At 45.8% G+C, this 26,922-nt stretch overlaps 2 protein-coding genes and 1 long non-coding RNA gene across 5 annotated transcripts in view; 1 reads left to right on the top strand and 2 right to left on the bottom strand.

The window, feature by feature from the left end:
- The first annotated feature begins 314 nt into the window (after positions 1 to 314).
- Positions 315 to 7,854, top strand: mfsd4b (major facilitator superfamily domain containing 4B). Its single transcript, XM_020636706.3, has 4 exons — positions 315 to 1,272; positions 2,053 to 2,221; positions 2,447 to 2,563; positions 4,873 to 7,854. The coding sequence occupies exons 1-4, from the start codon at positions 964 to 966 to the stop codon at positions 6,150 to 6,152; spliced, it is 1,875 nt and encodes a 624-aa protein (XP_020492362.2). The 5' UTR covers positions 315 to 963; the 3' UTR covers positions 6,153 to 7,854.
- On the bottom strand, positions 1,167 to 3,629 carry LOC109986141 (uncharacterized). Of its 3 annotated transcripts, none has more exons than XR_010668743.1 (4): positions 3,526 to 3,629; positions 1,995 to 2,095; positions 1,639 to 1,886; positions 1,167 to 1,277 (listed from the first exon to the last, which is right to left on the bottom strand). It is a non-coding gene; the product is annotated as an uncharacterized lncRNA (long non-coding RNA). The 3 variants fall into 3 exon arrangements; XR_002278063.3 differs by having other exon boundaries at positions 1,639 to 1,737; XR_010668742.1 differs by lacking the exon at positions 1,639 to 1,886 and having other exon boundaries at positions 1,183 to 1,277.
- The window catches only part of rev3l (REV3 like, DNA directed polymerase zeta catalytic subunit), a 74,714-nt gene continuing 55,567 nt past the window's right edge, over positions 7,776 to 26,922 (bottom strand). Inside the window, exons 14-32 of the mRNA XM_020636704.3 lie at positions 25,748 to 26,634; positions 25,488 to 25,573; positions 24,645 to 24,770; positions 23,698 to 23,890; positions 23,366 to 23,477; positions 22,903 to 23,018; positions 21,524 to 21,642; positions 20,538 to 20,656; positions 20,027 to 20,168; positions 19,538 to 19,782; positions 17,921 to 18,029; positions 17,457 to 17,663; positions 16,482 to 16,591; positions 15,014 to 15,128; positions 14,664 to 14,801; positions 14,123 to 14,313; positions 12,221 to 12,467; positions 11,531 to 11,746; positions 7,776 to 8,814 (exon numbers count right to left, since the gene is read on the bottom strand). Of these exons, the coding sequence (XP_020492360.3) occupies positions 8,674 to 8,814; positions 11,531 to 11,746; positions 12,221 to 12,467; positions 14,123 to 14,313; positions 14,664 to 14,801; positions 15,014 to 15,128; positions 16,482 to 16,591; positions 17,457 to 17,663; positions 17,921 to 18,029; positions 19,538 to 19,782; positions 20,027 to 20,168; positions 20,538 to 20,656; positions 21,524 to 21,642; positions 22,903 to 23,018; positions 23,366 to 23,477; positions 23,698 to 23,890; positions 24,645 to 24,770; positions 25,488 to 25,573; positions 25,748 to 26,634 (3,619 nt within the window). The 3' untranslated portion in view covers positions 7,776 to 8,673. The remainder of the gene's footprint in view (positions 8,815 to 11,530; positions 11,747 to 12,220; positions 12,468 to 14,122; positions 14,314 to 14,663; positions 14,802 to 15,013; positions 15,129 to 16,481; positions 16,592 to 17,456; positions 17,664 to 17,920; positions 18,030 to 19,537; positions 19,783 to 20,026; positions 20,169 to 20,537; positions 20,657 to 21,523; positions 21,643 to 22,902; positions 23,019 to 23,365; positions 23,478 to 23,697; positions 23,891 to 24,644; positions 24,771 to 25,487; positions 25,574 to 25,747; positions 26,635 to 26,922) is intronic.

Genomic DNA, 26,922 nt, shown 5'->3' with positions numbered 1-26,922 from the left:
TTTGAACATGTAAATAAAATAAATAAATAAATAAAAATGCTGTAATTAAAAAAATATGCAGAAAACAAATAAAATAAATACACAACATAAGAAAGAAAATTCATCGTCCTTTATTTGCTCTTACATGCCTGGAAAGGAGTAGGAAGAAGTAAAAATGTATCTAATCCTACCGCTTTTAACTCAGTGTAATAGGTATTAATTATACAATAGTAGGCTATATAATATGATATAATATAATATAATATAAAATAATTACTTGTATGCCATTATCTAATAATCTAAATATGTAATTAATTACACCAATAATTCATATTCCCATCACCATAATAGAACTATGTACAGTGTACCATCACCAATACTATCAATACAAAACCAGCAAACTAATACGTTTTGTCACTTTATTTTGGAGATAGAAAGAGTAAATACTTTTCATTCATGTGACTGTGTCCATTCCTATCACTTCCTGTCTCCCCTGCAGAAGTCAGGGGCCCTGATTCAGCCACCCCAGGCTAAGTCCCTGATTCTTTATTACTGACTCCCCTTGATACACCGAGTGAGCTTTCTGGTTAATAGACGATCTTTGCAAACGTCAAGCAGTCATACAGTCGCTGTTAGCATATGGAGGGTCTCCGCGGCTGCAGCGGCTGGTACCCTCTCTCTACCTGAACCGTCCAGGTGCTTTAATGATGACCGACTTCCTTTGAACGCCTCAGCCGCTAAAACTACAAACAGGAAGCGTGAACAGGACGGCAGGAGGCCAATTAAAGCGCTGACAGTTGTCATTTGTCGTCGGGCTGGAGGCAGTCTGACGGCGCAACACCCAAACCTGCAGCTGCAACAGACGTAGGAGTGATACAGGTAGTGAGACAGGTAGTGATACAGGTAGTGATACAGGTAGTGAGACAGGTAGTGATACAGGTAGTGAGACAGGTAGTGAGACAGGTGATAAAGGTAGTGACAGGTATGTCTTCCTCCGCCGTGAAAAAGAAACACGTTCGGTTCGCCAGCATGGAGGAGGACGAAGACGACGTCGACGACAACGACGAGCAGGAGGAGGAGGAGGAGGACACCCTGTTTGACAAGAGGAAGGACACCGGGAGGGGGCTCAGGAGTGTGCTGAAGGCGGCCAAGAGGTCGAGCAAAGCGGGATGCGACGCCCGGGTGGAGGTGGTCGGAGGAGGAGGAGGAGGAGGAGGAGGAGGAGGAGGAGGAGGAGGAGCGTGTGGGCGCTGGATGGTCACCCTGGCTCTCTGTGCATCTTTCCTGGGCTTGGTAATCTAACACAGAGACTGAGGAGTTTACTAACAGCTGCAGACATGTCCCTCACTTAACAACTACGAGCTGTGTAATAATTCAAATCTCCAGCTGGCAAAACAAACACCTGTTTATGCTCAAGGAATTAGTTTATAATCTTTGTGAAGTCAGATGATTGCATGAAAAAAGAATGCATTAATTCAGCTGTTTGTGTGGTTTAAGGTCTAAGCCTACTAGGTGTTTAGAAAAGACCTAAAATGCAAAATGTATTCAGTCAAGCCTTTAAAACTTAAAACCAGTGAGTTGTTAATGTATTAAAGGTGATGTTGTAACATCCTGTACAGACAGGATTTACATGGCTGGAAAACTTGCTCTTCAACCCACCAGATCAGATTAATGAAGTCCATCAGTGTACACCTGTGGCTTGTGTACCTGCTTTCTTCTGTGGCGGTTATGCTTCTTCCTCAATTTGCTTTGAGGAAGCTTAACACACACACACACACACACACACACACACACACACACACACACACACACACACACACACACACACACACACACACACACACACACACACACACACACACACACACACACACACACACACACACATCCTGGTTTTCAGAGCTCTTCTGTGTTTATTCAGGGATAAGACCGTGTAAGACAAGGCAGAGGTAAAGTTAAGTGAGCAGATTTCCGCATTATGATAACTCGTGCTCCAAACACATATAAATAAATACCTGTGAGGGGTGGAGGGAGATCTGTGCAGTGACTCCACTCTCTCTTGTTTTGTTTCAGGGGATGAGCATCTCGGTTCTGGGCCCCACGTTCGAGGACCTGGCTGTGAACGTGAAGAAGAACATCAGCAACATTTCCTACATCTTCGTCGGCCGCTCTGCAGGTTACATCGGCGGGTCGCTTTTAGGAGGCATTCTCTTCGACTGCATGAACCCCCACCTCCTGCTAGGTAACCCCCTTTTTTAAAAAAAAGGTGCTGCTGGAGACGAGTCTCAGCTTCACACTTTACCGTCTCTGTGTTGTTATGACAAAGATGTCATCAGATTTTCAACCTGCTGTGACTAAAGATGTTGTAAGTCATGGTAACCACCTGTTGCTAGGTGTGTTAGCTTGTTTTAAATCACAGTTTCACATATTATTAAAGACATAATAAGGTTTTCTCTTTGTCCTTCAGGCTTGTCCATGCTCATCACAGCGTTTGGGATGTGTGCCATCCCGTTCTGCAAACAGGCTCTGATCCTCACCGGCCTCATGTCCAGCATCGGGATGTCCATGGGGGTTTTGGATACAGGTGAGATATCACCTAATGCGCTTTCAGGACAGCCTAGGGAGCGCTAAAGATCTCAGGGGAGGGGGGGGGGGGGGGGCGCCAGGCTTTGACTGCTCTGAGGTTGTCAAAATAAGATTTGCACATTATGAACTAAAATCCTGATTAAACACTGATTGGATCGTTGAAAGAAAAGCTCTCTTGGTGTGAACATGTGTTTTCTGTTGGGATTTTATTAGGCCTGTCCCGACTAAGGATTTCTATAGTCGAGCCTGATTGGTCAGATTTGTCCCGTCGTCCACATTCAACCATCACAGCAGCCAACATCTACACATCTGTCAGACCACCGACAAACAAACAACCTGATTTAACTTACCATTTGAAAATAATCCACCAAACTGAGTCTCATTGAAATCCATTAAAAGATTAAATCCAGAACGATCCACTGAAATGTTCACTGAAAAAACTCAGCTACTCCGCTGACCTTTTGATGACACTTCATAACAGCCTTTACTAGCCAATGAGAGCCTTAGTTGAAAGGAGGTCCCTCCCCCCTGTTCTGACGTCTGACATCTCCTGTAGCCAATCAAATCCTCTAATCATGGACATGCTGCTTCTATCATCGTCGAGTTCCACCTCTAGAGTTTATCAATGAAAATGTTTAACATTAATGTTGATTTTTAAAAGCAATGGATCTTTTTTTTTTCCTTCTGTGTGGATCCTGGGGGGGGGGGGTCAGCTCAGATACAAGTCGGGGGCTCCGAGGTAAAGTTTGAGAACCTCTGACCTAATGATTAAGAAAAAATATAACAAGAGAAACATCCCTCTATGTGAATAAGAAGTCTGTTTACAGATGATAGCTGACTCACTTTGACTTATTATATTTTTATATCCTTCTTATGATCTATAAATGAAGATCTTCTGACATCACAGTAAACCTTTTAGAGGAATCTCTCTCGTGTACATTTCAAACTCAGACCACTTACCATACACTGCATTCCTCTGAGGTGAGCTGGTTTCAGGTTCCTGCTGAAGTTCTGGTTCACTGGGAAACCCGTTGTCACTTGTTTCACCTGGTCGCTCCTGTTTCTGTTTCCTGCTCTGATAAGTCAGATAAGGTCCGTCGTAGTTTTGACACGTCAGCCGTTTTTCTTGTGGGGCGTTTACACAAACAAGGACACTGCAGAAAATTACATTCTCATTACCCTTTATCAACGCCACACTCACCTGAAGAAGCCAGAAGAAAACATTATTTGATTATTTGTCATTTTAAAGAGGAGATGTCTAATATATATTTTTTCAAGACACTTATGTAAGCTCAGTGGTTCTCAAACTTTTCACAATGAATCCCACCACAGAAAATATTTGCTGACCATTATGGCCGACACTGAAATACAGTAGCATTGAAGGGCTGTGCTTATACACTTCCTGTATACATCCTGATATTCATATTATTCATTATTGACTCGTACTCTGTTACATTCCAAAAGAACACAAACTGGAGTCATATGTCGCCGCACCTTTACTTTCTAATGTTTCCTGTTTGGAGCCACAAATGCAAAAATATTTTAACTGGCATATTTTCTTCCTCTGCTTGCCATCACAGCTTTGCGTGTCAACCGTTTGATTTGAACATCTTTTATTTAAAAAATAAAATAAAAATCATGGACTCCCAGTGTACCACAAGGAGGATCCCGTGTACCACAGTTTGAGAATAAATGGATCAGTTATTTATTTTTTTTAAGATTTATTTTTTGGCTTTTTGTGCCTTTTAATGTAGAGATAGGACAGTGGATAGAGTCTGAAATCAGAGAGAGAGAGAGTGAGGAATGACATGCAGGAAAGGAGCCACAGGTCGGAGTGGAACCCGGGCCGCCTACTTGGAGGACTATAGCCTCCATACATGGGACGCATGCACTAACCACTAACCATAGCAGCCTCTACCATCAGGGTGTGAATGTATGAAAACACTGAGTAAGAAGACTAGAGAAGAACGATACAAGTTCAAGTCCATTTACCATTTAAACATGTGCATGCTGCATAGACAGATATTTTTACTTCTTATAAGTAAGTCATGCCTGTTTTAGTCTCATCTTGAAATAAGATGTTGATGGACATGTCAGGTGAATAATCAGTGTTATAATGACATGAATACACTGGATGAGATCAGAGTTTAGTCAGTGCAGACGTTTGAACCTGGAGTGAGCAACATGACTAATGAGCAAGCTGTTTGTCCTCTTCATCATTTAGATAAAAAACTCTGAATGAATCAAAAGAGTGAAAACTGTTGTTTTTTATATTTTGCTTGACGGTTGCGTCCTCCTTCCCTTCAGGCGGTAACGTCCTCATCCTGAACACGTGGGGCGAGCAGGCCGGCCCTCACATGCAGGCCCTGCACTTCAGCTTCGCCGCCGGGGCCTTTGCGTCGCCGATCATCGCCAAGCTGGTATTCGGGCCCGGAGCGGCGTCCGACAACTCCACGCCTCCCGTCGCCACAGAGCGGACGACCAAAGCCCCCGAGCCTCACACGCTCATCCGCTACGTCCACAGCAGGACCAGCACCCTCAAGTCCATGTGGGCCTACATCGTGATCGGCTGCTTCGTCTTCCTCGTCTCCTTCCTCTTCTTCGTCCTGTTCGCCCGCGGCAGCAGGACGCACGAGAAAGCTCGCACTAAGTCGGGAAAGCCCCTGGTGGCCAAACATCACACTGCGCTCATCGTCCTGCTCTTCTTCTTCTTCTTCGGTTACGTGGGCGCCGAGGTAGCTTACGGCTCCTTTATCTTCACCTTCGCCAAGGACTACGCCCGCATGCCTCAGGCGCAGGCGGCCGGGCTCAACTCGCTCTTCTGGGCGACCTTTGCGGCCTGTCGGGGTCTGGCGATCTTCTTCGCGGCCTGCGTGTACCCGGCCACCATGATCCTGCTCAGCCTGGTGGGCTCCACCGTGTCCTCGCTGCTCCTCTGCCTCTTCAGCAAAGAGCACGCCGCGCTGTGGCTGTGCACCGGTCTGTACGGCGCGTCCATGGCGACCACCTTCCCCAGCGGCATCTCCTGGGTGGAGCAGTACACCACGGTGACTGGACACACGGCGTCGGCCTTTGTGGTGGGCGCGGCGCTGGGCGAGATGGTGCTGCCCGCCCTCGTGGGTTTCCTGCTGGGGAAGTTCCCGGAGCAGCCGCTGCTCATGTACCTGTCGCTCGTCACCGCCACCTTCACCTCCATCCTGTTCCCCGTCATGTACAAGCTGGCTTCAGCCCCCAGTGGCCAGAGTAGGAAACCCCGCGCCAGAGGCCGGCCGGACACGGACGACAGCGAGTTCCGTCAGGCGCTGCTGGACTCAGGAGCCAACGAGGAAGAAGAGGAAGAAGAGGAGGAGGACAACGAGGCGGATCAGTGGAACGACGCAGACTTTGAGGTCATCGAGATGGACGACGCATCGAGTCTCATCAGTTCACCAAGCAAGGCGTCCTCGCCCCCTGACGTCACAAGCTCCGCCTCCTCCAGCTCCCAGCTGACGGAGCCTGTAGGAGGATTCTCTGACACGGTGTCTCTGGTGGGAGACTCGCCCAGACGCAAACTGCTGCTCTCTCTGGACAGAGAGAAGAGAGACTGAGACCTGAAGGTTTACCGTGCAGCGACGACCGACCTGAGACCGACACCTGTGCAGCCCACTGACCACTGGTGTGTGGACTGGTTTGACTGATTCTAATGATTATTATTTCATTCAGTCTGTGTCGGCCCCTTTTCTCCTTCACAGTGAGGTCAGAGGTCAGTGAGGTGTCATGGCTGGGAGGATTCAGTGCCTTGCTCGAGGACATATTGAACCAGGGACCGTCATCCTCCTCCTCTTCATCATCTTCATCATCTCGCCTCCCTGCTGCCAAAAACAGATGTTTTAAACATGTGGTTTCATAAACAGGAGACGTGTGTCATGATGTAAGATCTGAATGAATTTATTTTCTTGTTGCACTTTTGTAAAGATCAGTTTTTGTTTGTTTGTTTGTTTGTTTGTTTTAGGCTGAAACCAACTTTGAGTTTTGTCAGGTGAATCGTTTTCTAACCTACGAGTCTCATTTATGATGCAACTTAAAAAAAAAGATTCTTCATTAAGCTGCAGCTGTTGGCCAGATGTTCATCCATTCTCTAGAGCTGTTTTCACATCTGCACTCCTGAAAACTTGTGGATCATTTCAGGAGGACTGATTCTGACATTCCTGACCTGGTTGTTCACATGAACCTCACAGCAGGAGACTATCTCTTTCAGACAGGAGAGGGTGGGGGTGGGGGTGGGGGTGGGGGTGGGGGTGGGGGTCTCCTGAGGTAAAAAGAAGAGTCCTCTGTACGACGCTATAATGAGAACATCTGAGATGGTAGCGGTGGTGTGCACTGACTCCACTGGCTCGAGGTGAATTCTCCTGATAATATCCTGCTGTGTTCTCACATCAGCAGTACATGGAATCTGTCAGGAGAAACTCCAGGTGAAGTCAGAGGGAAAAATGTTGATGTTTGCATTCACACATGCAGCTCGTCCTGAGTTTTCTCAAAGTGTTTTTTTATTTAATTTAACCAGGTTGGTCTTTTTGAAAGGAGACCTGGCAAATGCAGGCAGCAGCAAAAACACAAAGTTACAAAGTACAATTTACAAGACACAATATTGTGGATTAATAGACCCATCTATGAGTCATATCTGGAAGTCCGTTGTTCAAACAGTCAAGCTACATTGACACCCTATAGAATCTGCTTCCATGTCTTTTTATTTTAATATTTGAGTAAGAACTGTCATTCTGACTACATCGAATCTCAATGAACCAAATGAAGGAGTCTAATCAGATATCATCTGTTATTGGCAGCTCCATTTGTCTGGAAAATCTCCAAACGGCCTGTTTGAGCACATTTTCTGAAAGGTAGAGTAGACAAAAGACGGAGAGGATGAACTTTTCTCATCATTGGGGGGTTTGTAGACTGACTAGAGACACATTTTAGAGTCAGAAAAACATGAAGTGATACACTTTACATTATGTGTTGCTCTGTTTGTGAGAGGAGACTTGTGCAGGCTCTGGGTGAAGAAATGTTCAGGTTATATCTGAGACTGTGTTGCTCAGTGTGAACGATGACGCAGCTTTCTAAAGCGCTTCATCAGCTGACAGAATCCAACGGGGCAGTGTGAGTGTTTGTCGTGTACTGTGATGTGTGCTCGTCTCGTCTTGTTTTTCAAAATGAATCATGGACAGAAGACGTTTTAATACATTGACTTTTTATTATATCAATCTGAAACCTCCACCCACAGCAATGTTCATTAAAAACAAACCAAAAGCACCGCCTTCATCTTTATTATCTTTACATTTATACAAACACACCGGCTCTGTGTGCGGCTGTGAGGGGGGGGGACTGAAGGTCGCCTCTGATGACGCGTCCTTTTTTTTTTTTTTTTTGTTTGCACAGAAAATTGGAAACAAACACAAACCCATAGAAGCACAAAGAAATAAAAGACTTCATGATATAAATTATCAAAATACAGTATTGCAACAGTCCCAGATGTTTTTAAAAACTGAAATGGTTTCCAGTACGAACACTCGATAAGAGCGCTGTGTCAAATCTGCAGGAGGAGAAACATAGATCTGACTGCGTTAGTTTGTTTAAACACTGATGATGCACAGTGAGAGGATGGATGGAGCTATACAAGATTATTTACAAAGAGAGAGAGACCGCAGTGGATATAAAACTGGTGAAAAGTCAATTAGTGGTTTTGATTGTTTGTCTTGAAGAAGCTCCTCAAAAGACGATGACTTCAAACTGTTCAACGAGTCTGTCGCTGCCTCACTGCAAACGTCAGCTTCACTCAGCCAAAAACAGCTCAATGAGATGGCAGCGAACAAGCATGAGGACAAACACACGCCCCAGGAGGAGTGAGGAGGAGGAGAGGAGGGGGGAGGACGGGGGGCACAACTCCCCCACAGGAGGAGAAATACTGAATAACAAACAACATTTAGCAGACAGAATGAGGGTTCAATCAAAGCACCATTTCAGACATTTACAACCAAGTGGACGATGAAACACAGGGTGTAAAGAGGGGTCAGGGGGGGTCGGGGCAGACATTAGCACCAAATCAGGAGAGCTCCAGAGTTCAGGAGCCAATCAGAACTGCTCCAGCAGCTGTCGGAGGTAGGGCGCCTTGCAGAGCTGTCTGTTGACCCGGGACAACTTGTAGAGGACGGGACAGTCGAGAGACACGCAGGGAACCTGACGCTCTGCACAGCCGCTGCAGTTCCTGCAGATCTACACACACACACACACACACACACACACACACACACACACACACACACACACACACACACACACACACACACACACACACACACACACACACACACACACACACACACACACACACACACACACACACACACACACACACACACACACACACACACACACACACACACATCGGACATTGGTTACATTGGACATTATCCAATAAGAGAACCTGCCCTGACCTCACCTGAGACAATCAGAGATGAAAGTGAAAAATATTCTAGACATCCAGCTTTATTCTTGAAATGTGAAACGAGATGATTTCCCACTCCTCGTCTTCTTCCTCTCTCTCTGTCTGTCTGTAAAACTCTCCAGTGAAGAGTGACAGCACAGTGTCTTTATTTTTATGACTCGGTGTGAGCAAAGACAACACAGAGCAAATGATTGTTGGACACAACTGATGATTAATCAACTGTTTGTTTTTCTTCTTCTGCGTCTGAGGGACAGAAAGGAGCAGCTCCAACCTCACAGGGTTCAAATCCAGAAGGTTCTTTATTTGATCTACCTCAGCGTGTTCTTGTAGAGAGAGCTGCTTTGAGATTCAAGAGTTTACTTTTTGTTTCAGTTCAAACATGGGCTGTATTTTTACACACTGTGGAGTCCCAACGACTCAAAGGTCTGTTAAAGAAGAAATATGTAACTCTGACACCTAGTCTTCAAACTGGGTACTGCAGGCCAAATTCTAAACACTGGAGAGAGCTTTCATAATGACTCCAGCTGACTTCTACAGGCTGATGATGTTTCAAGGGAAACATGTTTGAACAAAGTCTGTCACTGAGTGTGCTTGTTGTTGTTGTTGCCACTGACAGGATGTGATTGTTACTCTAACAACATTTTAGCCTGGAGTAAACACCTTCTTATTATTATTAACAGCATCACAAAATAATCAGAACAGAGAAACAGCTGCTCTACTCCTCATCACTTTGTTTTTTTCTTCTTCTGTGTAATAGTGCAGGTTAATTAATCGAGTTTCAAGTATGATTCTGATTTTCTCTTCCCACGATCATGAAAACAGGATGATTGAGGTTAAAGGATTACTGTGCCGCATGTCGTTGTGGGCACAGGTTTTGTGACGTGGGTAAATGTTTAAAGTGTTAGATGTTATATTTTGTTAACTAAGTGAATCCTTTTCTTTCTTTTTTTCAAGTTATATTATTGGGCCGTTTGCCTTCATTAGAGAGGACAGCTGAAGAGAGACAGGAAGTGTGGGGAGGAGAGAGAGGGGGAGATGACACAAAGCAAAGGGCAGAGGTTGGATTCTAACCTACGGCTGCTGTGAAGAGGACTCCATACACGGGGAGTGTGACATACCCGCTAGGCCATCTGTCATACCGAGTTCCTTCTTTTCACTTATTTGTTTTCAAAGTGTTCAGAGAGGATAAGTGCGATAAATTCCTGTGATGCAGATTTTGTCAAATCAACGAGTAATCCAGTTTAATCATCCTGATCTCAAAAATCTGTGAAAAATAATGGCGGATTAGAATTTTTGCCACGATGGAGCAGTCCTAATAAATACTGTGAAGCATGCTGATTGACCAAAGTGAGAAAACAACACAAAGTGACATCTGAGCTCTGGTATGAAATGTTTATATCTACTGAGACGTGTTTTCAAGATGCTAAACGTACATCCTTCAGATCTTTGATTTCTTTCTTTCTGTATCATTTATTATAATTCTCCTCTCAGAGACGTTTCATCGTAGTATGAACCGGCTGCATCACTGACTTTCCTTCTCTTGTTTTCTGTACGGATACTTTGATCAGATGGTAGCTTTTATTTTTGAGCTTTTTATGCTTTTAGATAGAGAGAGAGAGAAAGAGAGAGAAAGAGAGAGAGGGAGCGATAGAGAGGGAGAGAAATAGAGAGAGAGGGAGAGAAATAGAGAGAAATAGAGAGAGAGAGAGACAGAGAGCGAGACAGAGAAGATAGAGAGAGAAAGAGAGAGAGAGAGAGGGAGAGTAGAGAAAGAGCGAAAGAGAGAGAGAGAAAGAGAGAGCGAGCGAGAGAGAAAGATAGAGAGGGAGAGAGAGAGGGAGAGAGAGAGAAATAGAGACAGAGAGAGGGAGAGAGAGAAATAGAGACAGAGAGAGGGAGAGAGAGAGGAAGAGAGAGAGAGACAGACAGAGAGAAAGAGAGAGGGAGAGAGGGAGAGAAAGAGAGAAATAGAGAGAGAGACAGAGAGCGAGACAGAGAAGATAGAGAGAGAAAGAGAGAGAGGGAGAGAGATAGAGAAAGAGAGAGCGAGCGAGCGAGAAAGATAGAGAGGGAAAGAGAGAGAGAGAGAGAGAGAGCAAGAGTGGGGGATGACATGCACAAGAAAAGCCCCAGGTCTGATTCCCTGGGCCGTCTGCTTTGAGGACTACAGTCTCTGTACATGGGGCGAGCACACTAACCACTAAGGCTAGCAGCGCTCTGATCAGACATAATGACACAGAATGATCTCATCTTACATCTCAGACTGATACTTAGAGAAACGACTACTTTAAAGCATAATTATGAAGCTTACAGAAAGTGATGTGGAGGTCTTAAATCTTCCACAAGAAAGAAACCCTCCTTTATGTTTTCCTTCAGTACTTCAGTTCTTAAATGAATTATATTTTATAGTCAACGATTCTGACAGAGCTGTGTTGAAGGAGCTTTTTATTAAGAAACGGTTTGGATCTTTATTTCTGGTCTCACCTTCAGCAGCTGCTCCTGCTGACTCTCCCACTGTCTCATGTCCTGGTAGAGCGTGACAGCGACTCGCTGAGGCTCAGCACGGCACCGCGAGCACACGCCCAGCTGGGTCAGCTCGTCACACACGGGGCAGTGAAGCGTGGTGAAGTACTGCGAGATGGTTCCCTTCCTCCCTGCCTCCTCTCCCCCCACGGCAGAGGAGCAGGACGCCTTCTGGACCTGAGGGAAACACACATGAAGACAGACCCTGTTTATGTCTGATAGCTGGAGGAAACTGTATGGTCATTTATCCTTTAGCTGTTTTCAGTTCCACCAGCAGGGGGCGTGGGAGCTCTGTTTGAATTAAACTTCAGTGTTGACACAAAGACTGAGGCAGCTCTGCAGCTGGATGAGGCTCACTCCATCCTCAGCAGGAAGCAGGAGAGATTTTCTCCTCATCCTTTGTTCTCTCCCCACTCAACAAAAGTCTACTTTTATTTTGGCGGGAAGGAAAACAACAAACCAATCCACCGTGTTGCTCCACTCAGCTGCGAGCGGCTCGGTCATGGCCGGAAGGAAATGAATCCTCTAAACTCATTGAGAGTCAAACCTTACTCATTTTTAAATCACTCTGTGATTGATATAAAAACTGAGTTATTTGCTTTATCTGCTGCTCCTCTCCTGACATGAGCATCAAACCCATCTCCGGCTCACCCTGGGCAGCTCCTGGTACCAGCTGAACACGTCCACGCCGATCAGCTGGAACATGCGGGCCAGCGGCGGCAGGATCTGCTTGGTGATGTAGTATGTGGCGTTGAGGCGGAGGCCCGGGTCCTGGAGCACCTCCATGGGCCGCCGCACCAGCTGGATGAGGGGCACGCCCGGCAGCCCATACACCACCACGTAGGGCACCCGCTCGCCCACCCGTGGCTCCAGACGACGGTCGTATGCCATCATACGCCTGAAAAAAACAAAAACGGGTTCAGAGCAGAACGGGAGCTCGGATGAAACTTATTTAAACGAGTTCTCATCAAACAAAAACTCTTTCATCATCATGATGAATTGAGAAACATCAGGAATCAGCCCGCCTGATAAAACACCACATGAACCTGCATGCTGCTCATGAATGAGGCTGAATATTTCCCTCTGAAATCAGATTTTTTTTTCTTCTTTATCCATTAAGAGCTCGGTTGCTTGGCAACAGACTCAGGTACAGTATATATGCGGGCGAGTGCAGCCAGACAATGAGCACTGTGGGGAAGGAGTAATTGGATTCACACTGACTACTGTAACTGTAGCTGACAGGAAGCTCTGTCTCACTCTGCTGCACGCACGCACGCACGCACGCACGCACGCACGCACGCACGCACGCACGCACGCACGCACGCACGCACGCACGCACGCACGCACGCACGCACGCACGCACGCACTGTGGACAGATGCAGGATTGAAGTGTTTTCCATCCAACATAAAGTAAGGGCAGTAGGTAAGTGTGTGTCACTAGTGTGAACGCTCTGATTCCTGCACAAGCACGGTATACTAACTTAGCCCTGGTTAGTGTGGAAGAGGTGAGCTCCGGCACAGAACAGTTCATGCACAGGTTTACAACGTGGACATGAAGTGTAATCCATCCCAGACTCCATTATGAGTGTTCTGTTTCTGACTCAAAATGAGTCACAAAGTCAGTAAAGTAGCTGTCATATCCTCCTGCTGCTGCGTTCTCACATCGGACGCGCTGCAGAAAGAATAGTAGCAGGAGAAAACTGAGTGAAACATGTGCAGCTCCTCCTGCAGATAAAGCCCGTACTGAATTAGGAAAAAGGGCGTTCAAGTATGCTGCTCCCTCTTCTTGGAATCGGTTGCAAGATACTCTAAATCTTTGGGATCTGATTTCCTTGAATGTTTTTAAAGGTCGTCTTAATGATCTGGAGGCAGAAATATCTGACTGTAGATGTTTTAGATAACTCATATTGCCCTTTTTGATCGCTTTGTTGCTGATGACTTATGACAGATTCTGATGAATGGTTCTTTTTGTGATTCTTGTATTTGTGTATTTTATGTCTGAAACCCTGTAAATTGTGCTGCTGCCTGTGTTGGCCAGGACGCTCTTGTAAAAGACATTTTTAATCTCAATGAGACTTTTTCCTGGTTAAATAAAATAAAAAATAAAATAAAAATAATAATATCAGGAGTTTTCTGCAGGTGTGAAAACTATCTGATTGGTTTCATGTTTTGCCAACAGGAATGAATAATAATGAATCTCTATAGATCCTTTAAAGAGGAGGGCAGAAGTGTTGAGAGTTAAGTCAAAACATTGAACCTTCAGTGTATCAGAAAACATACTTCTAACAATGATAGATGAGAGCTGCATTTATCGCCACATTTCAACCACACACACACACACACACACACACACACACACACACACACACACACACACACACACACACACACACACACACACACACACACACACACACACACACACACACACACACACACACACACACACACACACACACACACACACACACACACACACACACACACACACACACACACACACACACACACACACACACACACACACACACACACACACACACACACACACACCTGGTGAGCTCAAGGGCAGGCACGCAGGCTCCAGGTCGATACGAGCCGCTGCCCCGGTACTCCTTGGCAAAGGTCAGGTCCTGCATGCTGGCCCGGCCGTCCAGAACCTTCACACACTGACGCTGCACGAACTGCTTGACCTGGCTGATGTCCCGCGTCTCAAACAGCAGCTTGATGGAGCGCTCCAGGATCTGAAGATGTCAGGGGGAGAGAGAGAGAGAGAGAGAGAGAGAGAAAGAGTGAACGAGGGTGTATCAGAGAGAAGAAATGTCGCCCTGCAGCAGGGTTCATGTGAAGTATCACTAAAGAAGAGGTAATGACTGCTCTAATCTTGTGATTATGAGATATGAACTTGAGAAATCACAGAATTCACACTCAGATTTTATCAGCATGGAGACACAGAAGCAGCCGTGTGCCTCTTCTCTGAGTGACACGTGTGAAGCCGTCTGAGTAAACGAGAGCGGGAAGAAAAGCTGGCGTTGCTGTGATTGGTGGAGAGTGGAGCGAAACGGGAGGGAGGGAGGGTTGGTTTGCCTGTTACCTTGGAAACAGCAGGGCAGCCGTCGCGCCGCACCGTCTCGATCCCTTTGGCATCAAACACCGGCTCCTTCTGGTCAAGAGTCTCGTACATGTAGCCTACGTAGCGCTTCTTTGTCTGCAGCACGCAGGGCAGGTACACCTGGACACACACACACACACACACACACACACACACACACAAATGATTACCTCTGTCTTAACACATCCAACTGAAGGATCAAATTGGCAGAGAATGACACAAATCCAAGTCATGTTGAACAGATATCAGAGAGGTGTGTGTGTGTGTGTGTGTGTGTGTGTGTGTGTGTGTGTGTGTGTGTGTGTGTGTGTGTGTGTGTGTGTAAGCACTACCTTCTCAAACTTGAGCTTGACAGGTTTGGGGTTGGTCGCCGTCACCGCCTCTGCGATCTCGTTGCCGATCTTGAATGCCTGCTCTTTGGTGGCTCCCTTCAGCAAAACAAACATGCTGCAGAGACACAAACAAACAAACAAACAAACAAACAAAGTCACCTTGTGCTGCATGTTTCCATCTATTCACTCCTAAAGGGCCGCTTTCTCTACAATCCACAGTTTGAATCTTCAGTTAGAAAGATGAGCTGACTCTCAATCTTTGTGCTTCTGTAATATGACAACCTGGACAGGAAGTCAGATGAGGAAACACACAAAGCATCCGGTTAATGACCGCGTCGCACACAGAATATATGATGACTGAGGGTTAGAGCAAAGAGTTTGTAGGACACGCCCACCTGGAAGCGCACTCAAAATATATCCTGTGACTGCAAACAGAGCTGGCCAATCGGAGGAGAGCGGGCATGTGAGGAGGGCGGGCCTTAAAGAGACAGCAGCTGAAATCAGGGATTTTACTGACGCCTGTATCAGATAAATAAGGAGGTTTTTTTGAGCTACACATCTCATAATGCTACTTAATAGGTGTCCCAGAGTGACCTCATTAATGGTGAACATTGGTATAACAGATCTCCTGATAATAACAGATAATAACAATAAACTGTAAAAATAGAAACGCCATGTGAGCTTCAACCCTCATTCATTCAGAGGTCATTAATAAATAAACGTATTTGTGCTGAGAGTTTTTTTGCTGACTTCTTCCTGACTCTCATAATGAACAGAGATCTTCTCCTTCTTAGATTCATTTTGTTTCATTTAAAAAGAGCCAAACAGAAGCTCACACTCACATCATCCAAACACAACAGGAACACAAACACCAAATGACGACGTGAAAAGCAGCAGTCTCAGCTTCGTCTTTTTTTTAACCGAGGAATTAATGAGTCCCTCGGAGCGAGTAGTCAAAACAATAAAACTTTTAATTTGATGTTAAGATGTTGGAGCTCTGCGAGATCACAGTGTAGGTGGGAACTGGAGCGCTCACATCTGTAACAAAGTAGTGACTCATCAACAGAAACTGAGAAACAGAGAGCAGTTTGTAGCTTCAGGCTCAGAAAAGTCTGTTTCACTCATTAGGAACACGTTCGACTGATGAGGATGCAGCAATGACACCATAAGCTGGTTTTCCAATCTATGTTTGTGCACTGGTTGGTCATAGGACATAAATGTCACTCCCCCCTGCCACTGGCTCGAGGTGAATTCTCCTGATTATATCCTGCTGTGTTCTCTCATCAACTCACTCTGAATTGCTGCTGAAAAAACATTGTCAGGAGGAACTCCAGGTGAAGTCAGAGTGAAACATCTGTCTGTTTGCGTTCACACACATCTCCTCCTGGAGTTATCAGGAGTGTTTCAGCAGTTTTCTGCAAAGCGTGAACTTCCTGTACGACAGGATGCAGAGAGGACATCAGCTCACCTGTCTGTGTCTCCATAAACAACACGCGCTCCCCATTTCTTGGTGTCGTTGACCAGCTTGATGGCTCTCTCCAGGGTCTCTCTGGCTTTGTGGACGATGCTGTCTCCGACCTGGAAACAATCAACGAGAACGAGCATGAACAACAACAACAAGATCTAAAGGTGACTGTTGAACTTTTATAGTTGGGACATCGCAGAGACGGGCCTTTGTAATCTTAGGTTATTCAGATACCGTGATATATCGTTGTATGATTATCTTACAATACACTGATTATAACAGTATCACTGTACTGATATCCAGGGACATATATCACGCATCGGAGCAACACAGCCGGACAGGTTGAGTGCAGAAACAAAGGAATTCCCGCAGTAATTCTATATTACACTCGCAACAGCGCAAGGTTAACACGGTGGATGTGGCATAAAACCATTATAAAAAACCTTTAAAACACATAAACACACACACATGGTAAATGGACTTGAGCTTGTATCGTTCTTTTCTAGTCTTCTGATGAAGCAGCAGGATAAACTTGGGGTTAAATGTCTTGCTCAAGGACACATTTGGCATGTGGCTTCAGGAGCTGGGGATCAAACCCCTGACCTTCTAGGTGAAAGGCAAAGACTAAAAACTTTGCAGCCTTCAAAGCTAATTTTTCAGCTGTAAACTGGACCCTTCCTCATGATCTAAACACCTTATTCATGTTTGAACAACATAACCTCTCTTCTAGAAGAAATCATTTTTATTATAAGGGAAACCAGGGTGTGGAACGGTTGAGATCAACTAAACTTCAATATGTGATGTCATGAGTACACTCAGCCACAGACAAATATGTTCATCATTTCTATCACAAACACAACACTGCTGCCTCGGTCCCTCGCTGTCTAAACTACGTTTGGAGGGATTTAGCCGAGCCCTGTGTTAGCTTTACTCTTCCTCACAGCGCAGACAGCTGATGGTGACCTCTGATGACCTTACCTCCACGCTGGGCATGCGTCCAGAGTAGTTGGCGGCGGTGTAGCCGAAGGTGACGTTGGCGATGAGCTTGAGGCCGAGCTGCCGGGCGTCCAGCAGCCTCATCAGGGCTTTGTCCTGCTTGTAGGTTTTCATCGACTGCTTCACCATGATCCTCGTGTTCAGGATCTCCTCCAGCATGCAGGGCAGGACTCCTTTACGCACTGAGGACTGGACACAAAGAACAGAGAGGTCAACACACACTGATCCTGGACCAGTTTAAAGTTTGATTCAGATCTCTAGACAGCAGAGCATGAAGAGGAAACGTTCTGCTGATACACTTTGCCTTCCCAGCAGCTAATGACTCTTCATAAATCTGCTGAAGGACTCTGGGAGAGGATTCACACTCAGGGCGAGTGTTCTCACATCACGCTCGACATGTGCGAGGTGAAAACTCATCAGAGAGGAGGGCTCGCGAGACGCCGTACCTTGACGAAGGCGACACCGTTGGGTGACACGGTGATGTCATTGCGGAGTTGGTAGAGGAGCTCGGGAGGAACCCGCAGGGAGGTGCAGCCGAACCGGAACTCATCAGGCCTGAAACAGAGACAGGAGGAGTGTGAGTTTCTGTGCTGATCGTACTCCTGAAATATATTTATGCTAACCTCAGGGTCTTAGTAACTTAGAGGTGATATTTTAAAATCACGTAAATACATTTAAAGTAGAAAAAGAACAGGAGTAAAAAAAAAAAAAGGGCAACAATGGAGGACATCCAGCAGAGGTTTGCACCTCCCGAGGTCGTCGGAGCTACACGCTGACATTAGTCACACAAAACAAAAATGACTCTTGAAATGACTCTCTGGATATTAGCAGGATATTTAAACATGGTGTGTTATTGCTGTAACACAAGAAGTGATGATTCTTTCGACCAATCAACAGACTGCATTGTGTCTAGCTCCACCCTTCAGGCTCGGATCGGTAAACTCTGCACCCCAACAGACGGGTAGCACAAAGTAGGATGGAAAGGATCGATTATTTCTGTACAATTCCAAACTTTTGATGGTGGAAACGCCAATAAATGCGTTCTGATCTGATCTGAATGGAGCCGGACCGCTTGGTGGAAAATGGGGCTTTAGATATCAGTTCATGTTGGATCTGAAGAGAGTCAGATGTTTAAAATAAAACAAGCCTGCCTGAGTATAAAACGAGCACTTTTAATGCACAAAGTTTGATTTGGTCAAAGAGGTCAACTTTATTAACAAATTAGACTGACATGTTTCGGCTTGTGGCCTTCATCCACGTCTACCCCGAGACAGTGTTTGTATTGTTATTTGCTGTTTTTATATATTTTTTAATAATTTTGCAGTTTGCACCCTGGTTTGGAGAGAAACTATTTTTCTGTATGTCCAGTACGTACGGCTAAATTAACAATAAAGATTTAGTTTTGACTTTCTGCTCCCAGCTGAGGAAAAATCTCAAACCTGTTTTACCTCTCAGCCATTTTGAGTCATGTGAAAGTATGGCCCAGGTTTGAGTGTACCTGGATTTCCCAAAAGAAATAACATTATATAATTAAAAGACAAACACTTTGATAAGGCGTCACTCATCGGCCTGCTTCATGTTAGAGGGTTTCTTATAAACTCTTTGAAATGTTCAGAGGTTCCAGGAGAGGAACTGTCATCCACCCTGAAGCTGATCTGGATTTAATTTTATTTCCTTCCCATTTGAAACCGAAGAGCAGGAAGCTACTTTTCTCTTTATTCTTTAACCTTGAAAAAGTCGACATATGCGTGTCGGAAAAAGACGTGTTCATGGCCCCTGCTGTTGCTATGCAACTACAGCCATCCTGGTGATAATGAGTGAGAAACACTCCTCAGCTCCGTCAATACAAACTTCAGCCCTGCTGCTCTGAGCTGTGAACAACATGCAGATATCTGTGTGTGTGTGTGTGTGTGTGAACAACATGCCGAGATCTGTGTGTGTGTGTGTGTGTGTGTGTGTGTGTGTGTGTCTGTTCCATTAGTAATAAAGCAGCGCAGGAAGTGGGAAGCGGACTCTCCTGGCAGACATGCGACCTTGGCAGGCTAAAGTGGGCGTGTCCTTACGTTCCCTGGCTCTCCACGTGGCCCAGGCAGGTGGAGTAGCAGTAGTTGTAAGCGATGACGATGGAGGGGTACAGCGACTGAAAGTCCAGCACGATCACCGAGTTGCTGTAGAAGCGAGACTCGGGCTCCATCACCAGGGGAATGCACTGCGGCGCCCGTGCCTGAGCTCGCTGCTGGACGCTGGGTGTCACAGGGATGTAGTTCAGCGGCTTGGCCACACGGAGCATCATGGACTCGACACGGTACTGGAGGAACAGGAAGTTATAACAGGAAGGTTATTGCTGCTGCTGATCTATATCTATATTTCTATGTGCATGATACTGAAATAATCTTTATTAAGTCATGAAGCAGAGTAGTGATGAAGTCATGAAGGAGGGGTCGTTTTGATCAGCTGACTTTAACCACCTGTGACCTCTAGCAGCATTAAGACGACAGCACAGACACACATGGACCAATCAGAGAGTCAGAAACTGGTGTGTGTGTTGGTACCTGTGATCCTCGGGTCAGAACGTGGAAGAACTGAATCCCGAACACTCGGGCCAGCTCGCTGGTCCTGCCGATGATGTCATGCTGCTGAAGGAGCTGCATGGTGCCACGCACACGGCTCACGTAGTGGTCCACCATCTTCCACCTAACACACACACACACACACACACACACACACACACACACACACACACACACACACACACACACACACACACACACACACACACACACACACACACACACACACACACACACACACACACACACACACACACACACACACACACACACACACACACACACACACACACACACACACACACACACACACACACACACACACACACACACACACACACACAGTCATTTATTGTTAGACTTTAATAAATGAGTTCTTCAAAGGTCAGACCAACCCAAAGGTCAGGGGTCGTACAAACTTAACGCTGTGCTGGAGTGTGATTTAAAAAGTAAGCAGTTGACACGTCTGTGTGAGTGTGTGTCTGGTTTTAACCTGTAGAGGTCGGTGTTGTGGTCGAACCAGTCAGACAGAGTGCGAGGGCTGTACATGGGGAAGCGCTGGTGGAGCACGTGGAAGGCGACGTTCTCAAAGCTGTAGTTGTTCAACGTCACCTGAAAGAGAAAAAGAAAAAACACATATCTCAGAGCCTTTCCTCCAGACGTTTAACATTTAACGCTCTCTTTTTGGGTTTTAGAGGAAAGACATTTATTTTAGAGTGTCATGATGTATAATTTGTAAAACGCTGTCGAGAACATGAAATATCAACGCTTTACGACTCGTGTCTGTGTGAGAGACCGCGTTTTTACTCGATCTTGTCTCGGTCTAGGACTGGTAGGACTCCGTATTTTAATACAGGACCTGTGAGACCACCGCTGAGAGTCATTACTGTGATTAGAAGGGAAACGAATAATTTTATTTATATCCCCCGGTTATGGCCGCAACCTTCCCCGTGTTACGGTCTAAGTGAGTGACACGTCAGCTGCAGACATGAGGATTTGATTTATATTGATGGTCTTGGTCTTAACTCGGTCTGTACTGTCACTCTAATGTGATCGAGTACAGCAGGTAAAATGCTGCAGACGTTTCTTCCCGTTGGCCACCGACTTAAGCAATCTGCTCCCAGAGTTTAGGTACCTTTTCATCATTTAAACTACTTCATAAACGGGCTGAGGTTTAACAACACCAGAACTCTCAAGTCAAACTAGTTCAGTGTAACATGTTTGAGATATAAAGAGGTTTTATTTAATATTTGACTTAATATTAGGAGGAAAGATTCCCTGTGCAGCATGAAAGCAGAGGAGAGCGAAAGAACAGAGAGGAAGTAAAACACTGAAACATTCAGACAGATGTGACAGTGTGTGTGTGTGTGTGTGTGTGTGTGTGTGTGTGTGTGTGTGTGTGTGTGTGTGTGTGTGTGTGTGTGTGTGTGTGTGTGTGTGTGTGTGTAGGAGGGGTGGAGGTCACATCAGGACACCTGCCTCAGTTTTCATCACCCTCCACAGGTTGAGGGTGATGCGCCCAATGATGCTGATCTCAGTCATGGTGTCGGCTCCGTACTCGTCCCTGTCTGCGCTGAAGCGGTTCTCTTTGGAGTTACCTGAGGACACGGACAGAGCCAGACAGACAGCCTATTACAGACGAGGAGGAGTAGGAGGAGGAGGAGGAGGAGGAGGAGGGGAGCAGCCAGAGACTCTCCATTCAACTGATAAACACACACACACAGGGAAAGACCCAAACACATTCTCTTTCATACAGACACAAAGTGGGACACAAAATAAAATCCTCTCAGAGTCAGTGGGACTCTCTGACATCAGCAGCTGCTCTTAAACTGTCACGTTCAATAACGCGCCAATGATTACTGTAGAAAATCCTGCACATGTGCAATAAGCGACTACGAGCTTGACAATTAGAATGGGTCAATGTATGGATTGACCCTGATGTGGGACAGGAAGCTGACCAGCAGCTGAGGTTCAATGTATGGATCACAGGTAGAATGAGCTCAACAAAGCACACTGTGTTTTATTTGTTTTTTTACATACAAGCTTGAAGAGAAAGCGAGGTAAATTAGTTATTTTAGTTACACAATCAGATGTTTGTTTAGTTAACAAACATCTCTGGGGTTTCATTTAACCTGGAAGTCTCATTCAGCGTAATTTGACAATCGTAATCTCGACAGCGTAATCTCGTCAATCCTCCATCGGCTTCCCCAAGTCCAAACGACCCAGTAGTGAAATATCTTAAAGCCAGACACACCTGAAGCAGAGTGTGAACTGTGATAAACACAATGTTAATTTGGTGTTGATCATGTATTCACCTCCCGGTGGTGGTCCATTCAAAACATGTTTACCGTACATAACATGGTAAAAGAGAAATACAAGTTAACACAGAGGGGGCTCCGTTTCTGTTGGTGTCATGCTGCAAGTCCTTTGCTAGCAGGTCGGTGATCCTGTCTATCTCCGCTTGTGGAAAGTGAAAGTGGGAGTATGAAGTCATCACACAGTCTGACGCCTCCTCATCCTCCAAGATATCCCACCTCTTAAAAACGATGCGCCATGGAAACCGGATTTTATGGAGGACTACTACTACCTCCTAGGAGTGAGGTGTAAGATCTAAGTTTTACCTTCTGCGTACATTGGAACTACCTCATCTTAATCTAAGGTTAAATTAGAATTTACGTTTAAGCTAGTCTACGTTTCACATTACGCATAGCTGCTACATAGAATGTTTTGCAGCACTCTGACTCCAAGACAAATCTCCCCAAGGGCTCAATAAAGTCTATGGTATGGAATGGTTAGTTCAGGAAAAGATTTTAGCTTGAGGCTCAAACACATGAACTCTGACAATAGACTAGATGTACCTGGCACTCGCGACAGCTGCTGACACAGATTCACTTCGAGCGCCGAGGCCCGTTGGAGGAGGTAAGACCAGGAGTGCATCTGGACCTCATACCCCACCAAGATGTCCGGGTCGAACCTGACCACACACACACACACACACACACACACACACACACACACACACACACACACACACACACACACACACACACACACACACACACACACACACACACACACACACACACACACACACACACACACACACACACACACACACACACACACACACACACACACACACACACACACACACACACACACACACACACACACACACACACACACACACACACACACACACACACGTCAGTAGTGGTCGACGTAAAAGGGCTTGTTTTTAATTGGAGCACAAAAAGCACTTTTTTTTTTTTTTTTTTAAAGAGCAGAAGCTCACTCACTGAAACACACACACATACACACCTCCTCATGATGGCGATCAGCTCCTGAAAAAGCGCCTTCTCATCTGTGGCGTACGTCACCTGCAGCCCTGAGACACCTGACCTGACCAGCAGGGGCGCTGTTCCTCTGTGACCTGATGAGGGCAAATGGGGAATATTTTTTTTTGAAGATAGAGAGTTTAAGAGAGTACACAGGAAAAAAAAGAATAAAAGCAGTGATGAAAACATAATGATATATAATGCATCAAATACAGCTACCAGTCTAAACAAAGACACTGATGAGAAGACGATGACTAATGTAACACTCTATTCACTTTTCATCATCAGTGATGCTGAGATTAACTGAGCTGTCACCTTGGTTACGGCTCTGATGGTCTTTCTCCACCACGATGGCCCCGGTCAGCTGGGTGCTGTCCTCGTCGGGCAGCGGAGCATCTGAACTGAGGCAGTAGAATAAGGCACATATGGGGTCAAACTCAGGGTCGGCCTCGAGGTCACGTCTGGTTCTTGCATGGAGCTCCATGCCCATGAGTGTTAGGTGCTGGACCTGAAACACAAGGTGTGTCAGAAGAGAAATTAAAACTACAACAAAGATTTTAAAGTAGTATGCAACACTGATACCTAGTGTTTAAAATGGGTACCCGCCCCCTCCTCTCTAGAGTCGTTGCTCACACAGGTCACCATGTGGTGGACACTGAAGCTTCAGTGTTTATCCAGCTCTGCATGGGTCTGTAAACCTTTCTGTGTTCTAACCTCATTTTTCAAAAGCATCTCCAATATTGATCCTAGTTTGAGCACGTTTCTGCTCGTGGAGCTTCTTAGAAACATGCAGAGGCTTTTTAGGTCGGGTACAATCACTTGTATCTGAACCACTTCTCTTGACCGCTTCCATCACTGCAACACCTGTTGGTTTGGTTTGCAAACCGAGGGGCGTCCAAAACGGCCGTGTGGGGGTGCCTTAAAAGCGCCTACCTTCTCTGGTCCAAACAAATCCAGAGCATTCAGGAGCAGAATCTGAAGTTAGAAGGAGGACATACTGGCTGCTGCATTGTTGTCAGAGAAGCCAGCACTTCAACATAGCATGTTTCCTGTCTGATCATATAGTAAGCTCACTTCATCATCTCATTCAGTACATATCTCACATGTTGATCCTTAAATGCTTGGATTTCATTGTAAAGGTGACATTATTTACAAAAGAAGAAGGCTGAAGCACATTTATTGAGTTATTAAAAGTTAGAATTCGAAATCTGCTCAATCAAACTTCTGAAGGAAGGCTGGCATGTGAGTGTGATGCGGCTGACCTCGTGCAGAGCTTTGGCCTCCTGCAGGTTCTGCATGCTGACTCTGAAGCCGTAAGAGTTGGCTATGCTGGGTCCTTCGATCTGAGAAGTATCTTTCTTTGGCACGTTCAAAGCAGCAAACTGGTTCTGTGAATGACAAAGGAAAGCAAAGAGAAAGACTTTAGCCAAAGGTCCCAAAGGGCTTCACATCAACACATACAGAAATAAAGACAGAACAAAGGGGCGGCTCGTGCACAGACCTGCCTGATCACAGAACGTAGGCATGTCTTTTTTTTTTTTACAGAGGTTTTCCTCCTCCCTTTAAAAAAAATAATCCCGTCCACACACACACTAAATTCAACGCTGTCCTCGAAATGTGAAGTTTTCTCGCCATTCCTCTGCAGTGACCTTTTAATTTTTCAAAGTGTTCCCACCACATCCATTCAGGCGTCTCTGCTCATCAGCATAGTGGGAGAGTAACTGTGTTTGTATGTGTGAGCATGTAAAAAGTCCAGTTAGCAATGTTAACACCAGCACTAGTTTGGTTACGTCTGCCATCGCACTAATCTCATGGAAACTAAAGTGACAGCGTCGTACAAGATCTGAGAACGGGGCGCCCAGCGTGACGTTACAAGTCCAAAACACATTTTGTGTGCAAAAGGAAAACACAAAAAAAATACACGTTTTCAAAATACATGCCTACATGTGGACTAGGCCTAAACATCATCATATTAGCTATTGCTGCATGTCTTCTAATGAGTCTGTGGGGCCGACAGCAGGTGTTAAGGTGAGCGGGTTAGTGAATACAGGTGGATGAGTTCTGACAAATATTCAGGGCTTTAAAATCATTGAATGCAGTCTGACCTTCATCTGTGTGTCCAGTAACACTCTTCTCAGTGGGTCCGCTTGGCTCCTCCTCCTCTGCTGGAGTCTCTGAGAAATGGGATTCTCTGCAGCAGGGAAAACAAACAGAGATGAGTTTAGTAAACAATGAATGTTAAAACACATGCAGAAGGATTTCCCAGGATGGAAATATTATTCAGCTGTGATAAATTATAAATCTGTGCATCAATTGTCTATATTAAAGTTTGCATATAGAAGACACAGATCAGCAGTTTTCTTACCCTCAGATATGGGCGTGCTGCACACCGGCTCCAGATCTTCCTTGCTTCTCCGCCTTCTTCTTAAAAATGGGGTGCTGTGAAGAGGGAGGGGACTGGTCCTCCCCTCGTCCTTGTTACTGACATGGATGAGTGAGGGACTGAGATTCTCCCCCTGTCTCTCTGCAGAGTTAGAAATCTGAGGTGACTGTGGTTCTGGAGAGTTCTGCTTGTTGTTGCCGGGCTGGTCTGGTCCTGAGGGGCTGGGCTGACAGGACTGCTGCCAGGGAGGCAGCTCGGGGGACTCTGGTGAGGTGGCTTTATTATCGTCCTCGTCATCTTTTTCTCCAACTTCCTGCTCAATCTCTGCTCCAGCGTCTTCAGAAACCGGACTCACCTCTGTGGACGTACACTGAGAGTCTGTGTTCCTCAGGGGAGATATGATTAAGGACAGGTTACGCTTCTTCCTCCTTTGGGTCCTGACGCTGGAGAGTCTCTCGCACAGCTCCAGCTTCACCGTGGGGGGCTCCGTTCTCTCCTGGTGTCCCTCCTCATCCAGCCCTTTCTTCTGCAGATCTGCGTCTCGTCTCCCTTTCCGTAAACTTTCATACTGCCTCCTCGCTTCCAGCCACAGGTTGACTCGCTCTCGGCTGGGTGGGTTTTTGCAGGGCAGGAGGATGACCTTCTTGTCGCCGCCAGAGGACGAGCTTGGCTCCGTCTGCTCTCGTCTCGCCTCCGAGGCCTCGGCCCCCCGAGCTTGTGAAGATGAGTTAATAGCGGCGGCCGGGTGTGTCATGGCTGAGAAGGCCGTCTTCCAGAAATGGAGGCCTTCTAGAGACAGGTCTCCACTGAACTCTGCCAGCTCCTTAGCCAGCCTGGTGTTCACAGTGAGCTTGCGGCCGCCAACCTCCCTGGAGAGAGGAACGGGGAATGTGATTAACTGACTTATTTACATTTTTAATTACTGCCATTCATCAAGACTTCAAAGGGGCACAGATATGCAAAATCCAGTTATTTGCATGGATCGAATGGTATTAAACTGGATTATATGACTATATTGACACATTTCAGTTTTGCAATATATACTTTATGTCTATTATTCTTTATTAGTATGACAGTTTCACTAAAATTAGATGTAAATAAAAGCCCTTGTAAAGAGGGACTTGCATATACAGTTCATTATGTGCATTATGTCATGC

The sequence above is a fragment of the Labrus bergylta genome, chromosome 15 (genome assembly GCF_963930695.1).
Source record: "Labrus bergylta chromosome 15, fLabBer1.1, whole genome shotgun sequence".
NCBI classification, from domain to species: domain Eukaryota; kingdom Metazoa; phylum Chordata; class Actinopteri; order Labriformes; family Labridae; genus Labrus; species Labrus bergylta.
The sequence above is the reverse complement of the archived record's forward strand: the minus strand, read 5'-3'. Positions and strand labels throughout refer to the sequence as shown.